Source organism: Brienomyrus brachyistius, chromosome 2 (assembly GCF_023856365.1).
Source record: "Brienomyrus brachyistius isolate T26 chromosome 2, BBRACH_0.4, whole genome shotgun sequence".
Lineage (NCBI taxonomy): Eukaryota > Metazoa > Chordata > Actinopteri > Osteoglossiformes > Mormyridae > Brienomyrus > Brienomyrus brachyistius.
The window spans coordinates 44347506-44361670 of NC_064534.1; the positions used below are offsets into that span (position 1 = coordinate 44347506).

Consider the following 14165-nt stretch of genomic DNA (forward strand, 5'->3'; position numbering starts at 1 on the left):
CAGCATCAGTAGGAGAGAGTGGCAAGTGGGAATGCAGGCATGGGGAGTCCCTGAAATGTCAGCACTTCAGCTCCACAAGGGATTGCGAAGCTAGAGTGACGGCACTGACAGTCCAGTTAATCCAAAGCCAATGGCACCAATCCCCACCCAGCTCTACACTTCACACTACAGGTCTGACTGGGAGTGAAGAGTTAGCTAGAGCTAGAACTAGTGTCCCTATACGCTAAACTAAACAGGTGTGTTTTTAGTCTAGACTTGAATATTGAGAGTGAGCCTGAAACCCGCACATCCGGTGGAAGACCATTCCACAGCTGAGGAGCTCTGTAGGAGAAAGCTCTGCAGCCTGCCGTAGCTTTTTCTACCTTAGGTACTAACAGGTATCCCATGGCTTGAGAGCAAAGCAAGCGTGGAGGGTTGTATGTGGTTGCCATTGAGTGCTTAAACCCTCCACAGTTAATAGCAGTATTTTATAGTCAATTCGGGACTTAACTGGCAGCCAATGAAGAGAGGATAAGACCGGTGTAATATGATCAAATTTTTTTGTGTTTGTTAGAACTCTGGCTGCAGCATTCTGTACCATCTGCAGTTTATGCAAGGATCCAGACGGGCAACCCGATAGGAGGGCATTACAGTAATCCAGTCTGGAGCTTACGAAGGCACGTATTAGTTTTTCTGCATCAATCATGAACTGTTCTGATGGTTTAATACACCTCTAAGGTAGAGGTGTATTATTGAACTCTGATTAGGCTAACTCTATAATTTGTATGACAGTAAATCATGAACTAAAGTTTCCTGATTGTGATAGCCCTATGGGTGGGGAGTGGCATGTTGAGAGGAAGCGTTGTGCTGTCTGATAGCAGCAGGCAGGAACAATCCCCAGTAGCATGTAATTTAGTACATGGTTGAATGAGTCGGTGACTAAATGTGCTCCAGAGTAGCATCCCAGATAGCCGATGGGCAAAAAGTTTTCCTAATATTGTCCAATATTATTGTGGAGCTGGCCTTCCTCATGTTGTGTAGCAGGTTCCCATACATGTTAAAAGACTGGAGCCTCCTCAGAAAGTTTGCTCTGGCCTTTCTTATATAACTTTGCTGTGTTGTCCGCCCAGTCCAGATTGTTGTTCAGGTGGACTCCCAGGTACTTGTAGCGCTGTACCTTCTCCACTTTCTCCCCTAGGATAGAGAATGGCCTCAGGGGCTCCCTGTTACACCAGAAGTCCATCACCAGCTCCTTTGTCTTGCTGATGATGTGCTGCATGTTTTTCTCTCTGCACCACAAGACAAAATTCTCTACTAGTCCTCTGTACTCTTGACTCATTTCCATTGATGATTTATCATACAGTGGTGGAGTTGTCAGTGAACTTCTGTAGACGGCATGAGTTGGTGTACTGGAAGTCTGATGTGTAGAAGGTAAATCGGAAGGGGGGCAGGGCAGTGGTGGTCCACTGCTGTTCACCATCATCTCTGACAAACGAATGTCTCATCTTGTAGAGTCTCTCTACCTCCTGGGGGTTTTCTACATAGGAAGGTCCTGCACCCACTAATTTGACCTTGCACAGAGTTATTTTTCCCTGACATCTTAATTTTTGTTTCTTATGGGCAGGACTTCCATGTTATTTGGGCATCTCCTCAAAAAATTCATCACCCATTGTTCTTCAGTGAGTGTGGAGAGGCCAAGCAATCTGCCTATATAATGGGCAGGAGGGGATGCAAATGTCACTGAATATGCAATTGCATAAGGATGGAGCCTGTTCAAACTCAGGGTCTGTTTGTTGCTTTGACATTGTTTTGTGTGTTTCGTTGTCATCTTCCCTTTGTGGACTTCTTTAGACCATTTTTTTTGTTGTGTTTGGTTTTTTCATTCTCAACAAGTCTTGCAATCATTTTAGGGGATGTTTGAGATTCTCCATAATTGTGTATAGTTAGTCTCTGCTTCTTCACATTTTTTTTGTGGCGTAATGCAGTACAATAAGAGGTTATTAATACTTAAGAAAGGTTTGGTGTTCTGTGTTGTGGGTGGCTGGCTTGTGGGATTTACCTCTTCTTGAAGACTGAAAACATAATGTTCTTTATGTTGAAAATGTTTGACCCAGGCATTTCCACATTTAGAACCATTTTTATATCATCATATCCATAGCTGTTGTTGCTAAAAGTGGAAGACTTTTAAAGGATATCACAGTGTGAGGGCAGCAGCATGGCTGCTGTATCCGAATCTGTGCATGGGATAACCAAATTACTATTGCACCTTCATACAATTTCCAGTAGGAGGGAATGCCTTGCAGGACACAAAAATTGGTCTTCATGCTATTGCAGGAATTTCTGGCATTGTAGATGCAGTGGTTAGGGCTGCCACTAACCACTATTTTTCTATGGATTAATCTGTTGACTGTTTTACCGATTGGTCGATTAATCTAAATGATTAATTTTCCTCCAGAAAATCAACTTGACTGTTTAATTTTATTTTACCAACAACAAACTGCATGCCATTTTAATTTTAGTTAAATTATTTTTGTTTTATTTAGTGTCCATCTGTTTCAGTTTTAGCTTACAATAACAGCACTAGTCCCGACAAGCCCAACGCCCACAACCACATAGTCCCACTTGTCGGGACTAGTGCTGTTATTGCACAGTCAATCAACGAAGAATAAGCTCAGATTCTAGCCTAAACATTTTCACAAACACTTATTCGATGGAAATTCTATGGTAGCAGGCAGGCAACTTTATGGCAGTAATTATGAGTGTATTTAGCAGCTAGAAGGACAAATGATATTTAAAAGCCTTTTGTCTTTTCTGGCAGTCCATCATCCAGAATAGTGCATGTGTCTTTTCTCTTCAGGTGATCGTGCATAGCAGTACTGCTGTGGTATACCATCGAAACTTTGCACAGTGTAAAACTACCTTTTTGTTTTGTGGTAAATCAAACAAATACCATAATTACGTGGTGATATTAAAGGAAAACATTTATTATAATGAATTGAAGAATTTTAGAAATCATAAAGGTCATTTTATAAAATTAATAAAGAATGTGTCGATTTTAAAATATCAATGTCGACCCATTTTCAGCGTCATCATCATGGACTACAACAACTAATCACGGCATATTGATGATATGCAGCCATCGAGGACTTTTTACAGACATTGTGGCGATGTGGCCTGGGCGTACATATTATGCTTATATCTGGTCCAACTTTGCAGTGTGTCAGATTGCAAAGGATGATGCATTTTCCTGGTAGACAGCAGATATCCTTTTTGCAAATACCCGGTGTGTTAAATCTTCAAAGATATAACACCACACACCACAGAACAGTCAGTACGTTTACATTCACACTAAGGAATTGAATAGTACATGTTAGTCTGTCTGAAATCTTACTAAATCTAAGTCAGACTAAGACACCTAGATAATGCGATTGGGAGTCGATTTATTCCTGCATGTATGCGTTCAATCAGACTCAAACCGGCCTAGGTGCTCTGGGCATTCTTCAGTTTCTCCCCCTGGGCTTTGACCTGGAAGTAACTGAAGAAGTTGGTACACGGAAGAAGTTTGGAGCATAGCAGAGGATGCACAGCATGTAAAAAATGTACGGTGCTGTAAAGCTGTCTAATTCACCTGCTGATGTCCCTTTTTGACTTGGAAAATAAAAAGCTTCCTTAAATGTGGCCAGAAAATATCTTTTGGCACATGTTCTGAAAACAGTTTTGGAGAATTGCAGGGTGGGTTTAAATCTAACTCTTTTGGTCTGCTATATATATATATATATATCTCCACACACAGTATTTTAACTGCATAGCAGACTGAGAACGTAAATAACGAAGTACAATGCCTGAAATTATTATTTAAGTAAAAAGCGCTGTTATTAAAAATATTTAGAAAGTACAATTTTACAAAATGAATTACTCTGTTACAGTAATAAGAGTAAATTTTACTCCATTACTTCCCACCCTGGTATATTACCAGGAGTTCTCTAATGTAAGTTAGTGATGGACCCAACTTTTATATATTGATAATTAGTAACCCTATCCTTTATTATTATTATCAATGCATATGGGAAATGTGTGAAAGTATACATGCTTCCATCATTTTCCACCCCCACCCAATTCATTTTGAGAACATAGGGCACAATGTACACCCTTAGCTCGATGCTAAACCAACACATAGAAAGGGAGAACATAGAGTGCAGACATTTTTCCATTGCTCCAGAGTCCAACTGAAGCCTTTTTTTTAACCCGATTAGCCTCACCAATAAGTGAGTTTCTTAAGGCAACACAGCTTTTTAGTCCCAATACTTTTCTCTTTGGATTGTGTTTGTAGAAATGCTCTTACCTCACTGGTAACAAAGGCTCTGTGAGTTCAACTGTTGATATTTTTTATGATTTGATTCACCAAATAAGTGATCAAGATTTTTTTCCAACACATTTCTTCCTCGAAGATGATGGTTCACCACCATCTTTCCATACTCTAACTACAGGCTGTGAGAAGTGCTTCCTCAAATTCATTTTAAAATGTTCTCCCACTAAATTCCACTTATGGCCATGAGTTCTATTATTTAAAGTAATATTGAAATAGCCATTTGGCTGAACAGCATCCCGACCTGTTAGAATCTTATATACCTGGATCATGTCCCCCCTTAATCTCCTTTGCTCGAGGCTAAACAGATTCAGCTCAGCTAACCTCTCCGACATTCCTCTAAGACCAGGAATCATACTCATAGCCCTACGTTGCACCCTTTCCAAGGCAGCAATGTCCTTTTGGTGACCATACCTGCACACAATATTCTAGGTGGGGTCTTACCAAGGAATAATATAACATCACCTCCCTTGAATTAAACTCCACTCACCTAGAGATGTAACCCAACATCCTATTGGACATCAAGATGTCAGTTACCAGTGGTGTCCAGTTTTTTTACTGGGGGCCAGATGCAGACAAAAATAAGGAGGCATGGGCTAGAGCAGGGGTCACCAACATGATGCCCGTGGGCACCAGGATGCCCCCAAGGACCACATGAGTCGCCCGCGGACCTTTTCTAAAAATAGCACGACTCACCATTGAGCAGCGTCTAAAATTTAATTTTGTCCTCTTGTTATTCTTCTTTAATCATATATGTATTTATATAGATTTGAAAATGACAATATATAAAAAAAGCATTTAAAACATGTTTATTATACATGATTTAAGAAGAGTGTATCAAACTGGTAGCCCTTTGTATTGCTCAGTACCTGTGAAGTAGCTCTCAGTTTCAAAAAGGTTGGTGACCCCTGGGCTAGAGGCTAACATAAAATTTCACAAGCTCATAACTTTGTATGTCATTTTAATGACACTAATATTCTTTACAATACAGTATCAAGTGTGAATGTTTAATAAAAGGACAGCTTTGTGCCAAATGTTTTTGCATTAGCTTTAATGTTAATTTTTGTTAGTAGCTTGGACCCAGCATTAATTTCTGCAGGTGATGAGATTTCCTGTATAGCATCTTGAATTTTTGTTCCATGTTTTTGTATTGACTTGTTATGCTTACCATACTGCTACCAAAAATTCACTCACTTAAATTTGATTACTTTTTAAAAAATTTTTTCACATATATGTCTGCCTCAGATGAACTTGGAGGAGGTACAGATGAGATGAATCCTTTTTCCTTCAAAGAATTCATTCGGAACAAAAACCAGTCTTCAAGCATCATGGAATGTGAGGAAGGAAAGAAGAGTGTCCTGTTTCAGAAGGTATTTCAGCAGTGACACATATCCAAATCCACTCTGACTATAGATATATATCATGTGCTATCAAATGATTTATTACAAATTATAATATTATGTTACTGTTAAGAGTGCATGGCATGTTAGAGGTACTTTGGTTTGTCTGACATGGTTGATCAAGTCCTCTGTTAAATGTAATTTTAGGATTTTTGTTCCTGCATTGTTGAATGCCTTTTCGCTGTAATAAACAATAATTTGCCTTTGAATACAACCTATAAACCATCTTTATATAAAGTGAATATCAATCCATGTTCCAGAATATTCACTTGATGGGCAGTAAAGAGGATGGGTGGTTGGATGGATAAATTCACATGAGGAAAAAAAAAATTATAACCTAAGCCTGCTTCCAACTTCTCCACAACTTTATCCCTGATCTCTCTGGTGTATTCCTTGGTCTTCCTGATGCTGTTTGTTCACTATTGTTCTCTAACAAACCTCTGAGGCCTTTACTGAACAGCTGTATTTATACAGAGAATAAATTACACACAGATGGACTGTTTACTAATTAGGTGACTTCTGAAGGCAATTGGTTGTACTGCATTTTATTTAGGGGTATCAGTGTTTTGGGGATGAATACAAATGCACGCCACACTTTTCAGTTTTTTATTTGCAAAAAAATTTGAAAACAACACCTGAAGTAGGGTTAGGTTATAAAAAAATATCCCACATCACATGAAGCACTGTTCAATCCATCATCCAAAAATGGAAAGAGTATGGCACAACTGCAAACCTACCAAGACATGGCCATCCAAGGAGAGCGCTAATCGGAGAAGCAGCTAAGAGGCCCATCATCACTCTGGAGAGGCTGCAGAGATCCACAGCTCAGGTGGGATTATCTGTCCACAGGACAACTATTAGTTGTCTACTCCACAAACCTGGCCTTTATAGAAAAGTGGCAAGAAGAAAGACATTTCTGAAAGAAAGCCATAAGAAGTCCCATTTGCAGTTCCCATCCACAAGCCATGTAGGGGACACAGCAAACATGTGGAAGAAGGTGCTCTGGCACTAAATACAAAACGTTATGTTTAGCATAAAACTAACACTGTACATCACCCCTGATCACACCATCCCCACTGGGAAACATGGTGGTGGCAGCATCATGCTGTAGGGATGCTTTTCTTCAGTAGGGCCCAGGAAGCTGATCAGAGCTAATGGGAAGCCCGTTCAAAGTTCAGACCTAAATCCCATTGAGAATTTGTGGCATGACTTGAAAATTGCTATTCACAGACACTCTCCATTCAATCTGACTGAGCTTGAGCTATTTTGCAAAGAAGAATGGGGAAAAGTTGCAGTCTCTAGATGTGCAAAGCTGGTACAGACATACGGCAAAAGATTTGCAGCAGTAATTGCAACGAAAGGTGGTTCTACTAAGTATTGACTCAAGGGGGCTGAATACAAATGCACGCCACACTTTTCAGATTTTCATTTGTAAAAATTTAGAAAATCATGTATGATTTTCTTTCCACTTCATAATTATGTGCTACTTTGTGTTGGTCTGTAACATAAAATTCCAATAAAATACATTAAAGTTTGTGGTTGTAAGGTGACAAAATGTGGAAAGGTTCAAAGGGAATGAATACTTTTTCACGACACTGTATTTATGCCATATAGAGCCAGTTCCAAGGTACTATCCTAAATAATGTAGATTTTTGTCTTATTTATAGTATTATTCATATTGGAAAAAGCATGTTGCTAATTGGTTTCATTTATATTTAATTTTTGTAGCTCTCTGGTATAGTAGTTTATGTCTGTGTCATGAAGGTTTGGGTTTGAATCCCATGGCCAACAGAGTGACTGGAAAAAGCTATATAACCTATTATACAATTAACACACCTGAGTATAATGTAATGAGTTGAATGTAATGAATAAATAATACATGAGGGCTCAAGTAGGCTGTTTTTTCTGTCTGCAGAAGGTTTCTGCTGGAGCATTTGTGGAAGAAGAGGGCTGCTTCTCTCCACAAAACTTTGATATTGACCAACAAGAGCCCTTCTTCAGTGATCCCACTCCAATTCCACAGTCTCTGGACAATGAGTTGGAGGACTGGAGTGGAAGCTACCGGCCCTCTGCTGTTGAGGCTGCACATGAATTCAGACTGGAAAGTAGTAGTTTTTCAGCACTATCCTCTCGGGTGACAGATGAGGGGGAGGAAACTGAGCCTACTTGGCTTGATGAAAGGTACTTACAGGATGACTGCCAGACTAGGAAGAGCACAGAAAGCTATGAAGAGGACTTGGACATCTCCACTGAAGATGCCCTGTTCCAGAACAAGAACTCAAGCTGGAGTCTACAAAAGGTAGTTTATTTCTTTTCTTTTTAATAGAGAAATGATCAACTTGTTTTATAGAGAGGTAGAATATATGTGAAAGTGTTTGTTTTCATTCCCAAAAATTATCCTGCAATTTTGTACTGGCTAAGCATTTAGAAGATGAATGTATGTCCAGTATTACTTTATTTTTAAAAAATGCATGAAGATCGGCAGACATTAGTTTTATTTGTGCTCGTTTTCAGCTGAGACAAGAGAATGCACAACTGAGGAAACATGTGAAAGAGCTGATGAGAAGGTCTGAGGCTGATAATCACAGGTAGATTGGATTGAAGTATATAATTCATATCGCTATACTCCTGATCATATGGTTGCACTTAACAACTACAGAAGCATATCTTGGACTAGGTGAATTCCAGCTGTTGGTGGACATAAACTTATTAATTATGTGACTTCCACAGGATTCGCCATGTGATGGATGAGTTGCATAAACGAAGAGTGCAGGAGGAAAAGGAAGCACAGGACTTGGAGACTATGGTGCACTCTGTGGAAAGGAACCTGCAGCAGATGACGGTACAAGCCTTTTCCTTCTCACAAGGGCATATAAATGTGTAGCAATTTCTACACAAGTACCATTACGTAATAGGTCTAACTAAGCAGGACAGTTTTCTTGGCAATATACTCAAGCAATGAGGTAAATCAATGAGTATGGGTTTTGAATATTGGATTGGAGTGTTAATTATTGAAAGATCTCCATGTAAGCAGAGGGATGGAGATAGTGGAACACTACAGTTCAGTGTAAGAGAAATTCTGTTAATGAAATTTTGCCAAAAATGTTGAGTAGGAGGGCTGAACCAGGTTGAATGATAATAGTCATATTGGGTGTTTGACGTGCAGTGTATGCATATGTCAGACTCTGTAAGACTTACCTTATACATCCTGTGCTGGATTATGTGAGTTCTTTGAATTACCTTGTTCTGTATTAGATGTAAATTTGTCTTGTTAGTCATTTTGAAGTTGTTCCTGCACTTTTGGTTCCAGAATTCAATGTTGGTTGGAATTGATGTCTTCTTCCAGTGCCTTTATTGGGATGGAAATTATTGCATCTGCGGTTGATATTAGTTTGTACTGTTTGGAAAGGGTTTCTTTTGCTCAGTTATTTTATTGATAGGGTGGGAATAAACTGTTCTTTGATATGTTGACTTTAGATTTTAAAACATGAAAACATTAAAACATTAAAAATGAGCTCAAGTAATATTAATATCTCCACCCATGTGTAGGGAAATTAAATAAACTTCACTTATTTATTATTTGATGATTATTATTAACTAACTGTTATGCTGAATGGTTGGATCTTCCAAACCGGAATCCCGGTGAGTCTGTTAATGTGAGACTTAAATGGGATTCACTAATTACAAGTATCGCTTAGTAACTTGGCTTAGAATACTTGTTCACTGAGCTACATCACCCGATAATGTAAACGATTGGTAGCAGAGCTCTTCTCACGGCAGTTGAGAGAGAGTGTTGCGATATTTCAGACGAACTTGAGGTTTCAGAGCTTATGAGCCTGTTCGCACAAAGGCAGTGACTAGTGTGAGCACTCAATGAATGGAGGCTGAAGTTGTATAAAAGGCAAGCATCTATTCCTACCTAACACTGTACTAACATAAGACACTTAACATAATCAACAAACACAAAGAAACAGATTGGAACAAGTAATTGCAGTGACCAGATTTAAATGGTTAACCTTAAAAAAGAAATACTGTTCTTTTGCAAACTGCAAGCACAGTTTGTGGAAACACGACCTTAAAGTTATAAAGCAGATTAAACAGAAGGGTTTAGGTTGTTAGAATGAATGGAAGTTGGTTTACTTGGTTGCAGAGTGGAGGGGGTCTTGGCAATAGGATGCAGAGGCTGAAGGAACGTTGACACTCAAGAAGGCGTGGCGTTTGGAGCGGTTCTTGGAGTGGAGCCCCATGACATTTCTCTCCTTGTGAAGCTTTAAGGTGAAAGGCTTGGTCTTGGGGTTTCAGTCCTCTGTTGGGTATCAGACCTTCACCGGCAGGCTTCAGGTCTAGCTTCTCTACTGAGCTTCGTGGTGTTCTGGCGATATCTTGATGGTTTTCTGGAGGGCTTCTCGCACGCTGCCTGAGGCGCCAGGTTTTATGACTAGGGATGACCAGGAATCCAACACCTGAACCAATGGCTGGCCATCTAGTTAGCGGGCTTTTGGAGGGGTGTCTGTGGCAGTCCTTTTGGTATTTATGACTAGACTGATGCCACTTTATCGATTATTTTGATTAAAGGGGTGTAACTTCTGATCCATACAATTTCATGATAAACACTGACCAGATTTGAATTCAGGAGTCCATCAGTTTGACACCAAACATGCCATACCAGCCTGGAGGTTCATACCTCATACCATCCATATTAATTAATTAACTATTTCTTACATTGTGTATGTTACTGACTCGCATCAATATACAGTATAGGTATTTTGTGTTGCAGATCAACAGATGTTGCCACTTTGGGTAAGTTGTACAGACATTACACTGCATATTCACATCGAAACCGTTCATCTTAACCCTAGACAGGCATGGCCGTTAGTTTGTTGTAATCCCAATTTCAATTAAACATCTGGAAACTACATATTATGGTTGGTGTTACTTATTCCAATGATCTGCTCTCCAGGATTTATAATACACACATTAATTCAGTCTTTTAACGCAGAATAGGAAAGAGGAAAAATAAGTGCTGATGGACCACTTAATCAGATAAGGGGGCCAACTGAGGAATGTAAAGGATGGGGGGTGTGAGACAAAGAAAGAAAAGACCTCTAATAGTTAGGAGACCTATTACGATACTTGGTTACATTTTTTAACTTTCACAATTCCTCTGGGATAACCATGGGAGGATTTAAGCAGGGGTAGCATACACATATACTCTGCCCCTAGTGGCAGATGCTATATTGTACATATTTATCCAAATCTATATAATGGCTCAAATGAGAAGGGCGAAATAGGGGATACTCTGTGAAACATGGTTATATGGGTGGCACATAGAACACGAAGATTGTCTAAAGACACAAACAAACATAACCTTTTTGAATATCGAGACTAGCAATAATAAGTAAAGAAATATACAGGGTATACACAGGCCAAACTTAAAAGAGAACTGTCTTTAGGGTGTCGGGTGAGTCTCTGATTTATAAGGCAGGATGGAAAGGGAGGGGTTACGTGCCAAGTAGAAGATATATGAACCACTTCATATGCAAATTAAATGAACAAATTGTAGCTTTTGTACCAATATGCCACTGTTCAATTGTTCATTAACCCAATGGGGTCTAGGGGTAGGAAACACACTTTCACTGACTGGAGCATGATCACACATTTCTTCAAATATCATAAACTTAATTCATGGCAAATAATTTTTTTCTTATATATTTGTTTTGCCGTTAAACTTTTCTTTATTTTAATGTATATTGCAAATATGTCAGATTTTTGTTAAGTTTGTAATTTGACATCAAAGTATAGACATTGCAAAATACAGTTTGGAACACTTGCAGAAACATAAAAGTACATAGTAAGCAGTCTTGGCTACATGAAGATGACTAAATTGTGTAGTTGCAACATTCAGTTGGATAAATAAATAAGAAAAAGCTAACTCATATCACTATTTCTGGTCTCCTTCCATTGAATATTTATGAGCTCTTATGTGTATGCATGAGCAATTCATGCCTCTTTTATGCCATTGATGGGGATGTATTTGGATCGCATTTCACTGCTGCGTTGTTCATGAAATTACCATGCGAATGCAATTTGAATACGCGGTAATGCAGCTATTTAGAATGCGAATAGCGATCTTAAGGTGAGGGCGGCACTACATACCCCCAATGCAGGTAAAACAAAGAAAGGTGACATGGTTTATTTTTTGCTGATTTAACCTAATTTTAAAATCTTTAAGAACATGCAGAAAAAGCATCAGATATAGCGGACTTGCATATAACGGAATTTCACTTATAACGGACAAACAATTTGGTCCACAAAGCTGTAGTTTTGTTTGGCTATAACGGATATGCAGGCTCTGCCTACAAGGCACGTGGCGTGCCGGTGATATCCAGCGCAGATACGGAGTTGGGATTATTAATAGCAAAATTGGACAAGTGAGCAAATTCTTGGTACGTTACTGGAAATAATAAAAGGATAATGCGTCAGTCACAGTAATTTTTTTTAAAGCGTCAAGATGTCCAAATTAATCACAAAAATTAACGCGTTTATTTTCCCAGCACTAATATTTATAGGAATAAATGTACTAAATAGAAGGTAAAACTAAGAAATGGTGAGTATGGACAATGTAATGGAATGTTGACCCCCTGCAGCTATATTTGAGTCTAGTTGTTCTGGTTTTAATTCTTGTAGTACTTCATACTTGGGAAAACTATGGAAAAGGTAATTGAATGGTAATGGGAGGGGTCTTTTCATTTGGGCCCAACTGATTAGTCTATTTTGGCATAAATCATGTATGGGTAAGTGGGAGAAAATATCGTAAGGAGAAAATGCATTTTAATACAGTACACCTAACCTAACCAACATCATAGACTAGCCTAGCCTACCCTAAACATGCTTAGAACATTAGCCTATACAGTTGGGCAAAATCATTAGCACAAGGCTTATTTTATAATTAATTGTTTAATGTCTCATGTAATTTGGAGAATAATGTATTGAAAGTGAAAAACATTTGCCCACCGTGAAGTTGAAATATCGTAACATAGCAGTTTTTGTCCATTCCCTCAGAATAGCTTTTGTGAGGTCTGGCACAGATGTTAGGCATGACGGTCATGCAATCTTCATTCTAGATCATCCCAATGGTGTTCGATGAGGCTGAGGTCAGGGCTCTGTGCTGGGTAGTCAAGTTGGTCCACACCAAACTCACCCAACCATGTCTTTATGGAACTTGCTTTGTGCACTGGGGCACAGTCATGCTGTGAGAAAAGGGACTTCCCCTAACTGCTCCCACAAAGTTGGAAGCATAGAATTGTGCAAAATGTCTTGGTATGCTGAAGCATTAAGAGTTCACTTCACTAGAACTAAGGGGCCTAGCCTAACCCCTAAAAAACAACCCCATACCATTATCCCTCCTCCACCAAAAATATATAGTTCGCACAGTGCAGTCAGGCAGGTAAAGTTGTCCTGGTTTCTGCAAAATCCAGATTCATCTATCAGACTGCCAGACAGAGAAGTGTGATTGGTCTCTCCACAGAGCACATTTTCGCTGCTCCAGAGTCTAGTGGTGGTGTGCTTTGCACCACTATATCTGTTGCTTGGCATTGTACTTAGTGATGTAAGGCTTGCATGCAGCTGCTCAGCCATGAAAGTCCATTCTGTGACGCTTCTGGCATACAGTTTTTGTGCTGGGGTTAATACCAGAGGAAGTTTGTAACACTGCAGTTACTGAGTCAACAGACAGCCAATAGACTTAAGTACTATGCACCCCAGCACTCGGCAACCCCGCTCTGTTACTTTACATAGACTGCCATTTTATGGCTGAGTTTCTGTTCCTCAGTGCTTCCACTTTGAAATCATGCCACTTAGGGCACTTTTCCACCGCACAAAGTATGGTACTTTCGATACGGTACTCTCAGTACTTTTGCTTTTCCATTGACTTCTGATCAAGCACCAGTATCGAAAGTTCCACAACCGAAAGTGCCAAATCAGTTGGGGTACTTCTTTGGTACTTTGGGATAGGACTGGCAAACAGCGAAATAAATATCGCACTGCGCTCTGTGTTGTCAGTCAGGGGCGGGCACTGATAATGTCATTTGGCACCGGTACCAGTTTTTACACCAGCAAAAAAACCAACACAAAAGAAGTACCATTCTTTTGGCACTTTATGGAAGTACCGAAAGTACGGTACCTGGTGCGGTGGAAAAGCGCCCTTACAGTTAACTTTTACAGTTAACAGTTAACTCATCACTATTTCTGGTCTTCTTCCATTGAATATGTAGGAGCTTTCATGTGTATGCATGAGCTATTCACACTTGGCCACCCCCCCCCCCCTTTTATGGTGCTGATAGGGATGTATCTGGATCGCGTTTCACCATTGCGTTGTTCATAAAATTGTAGCGGATTTGAATACGCAGAAATGCGGCTAT

At 39.5% G+C, this 14165-nt stretch overlaps 1 protein-coding gene across 9 annotated transcripts in view; it reads left to right on the plus strand.

The window, feature by feature from the left end:
• entr1 (endosome associated trafficking regulator 1) overlaps nt 1-14165 on the plus strand; it is a 32138-nt gene that overhangs the window by 5769 nt on the left and 12204 nt on the right. For 6 of the 9 annotated variants that reach the window (XM_048985795.1, XM_048985840.1, XM_048985803.1 and 3 more), the window contains exons 2-5: nt 5591-5715; nt 7661-8044; nt 8260-8333; nt 8476-8587. In XM_048985795.1, coding sequence (XP_048841752.1) covers nt 5591-5715; nt 7661-8044; nt 8260-8333; nt 8476-8587 — 695 coding nt within the window. Of the gene's footprint in view, nt 1-5590; nt 5716-7660; nt 8045-8259; nt 8334-8475; nt 8588-10522; nt 10546-14165 lie in introns of all 9 variants that reach the window. The other 3 variants (XM_048985811.1, XM_048985824.1, XM_048985832.1) reach the window with 1 other exon arrangement.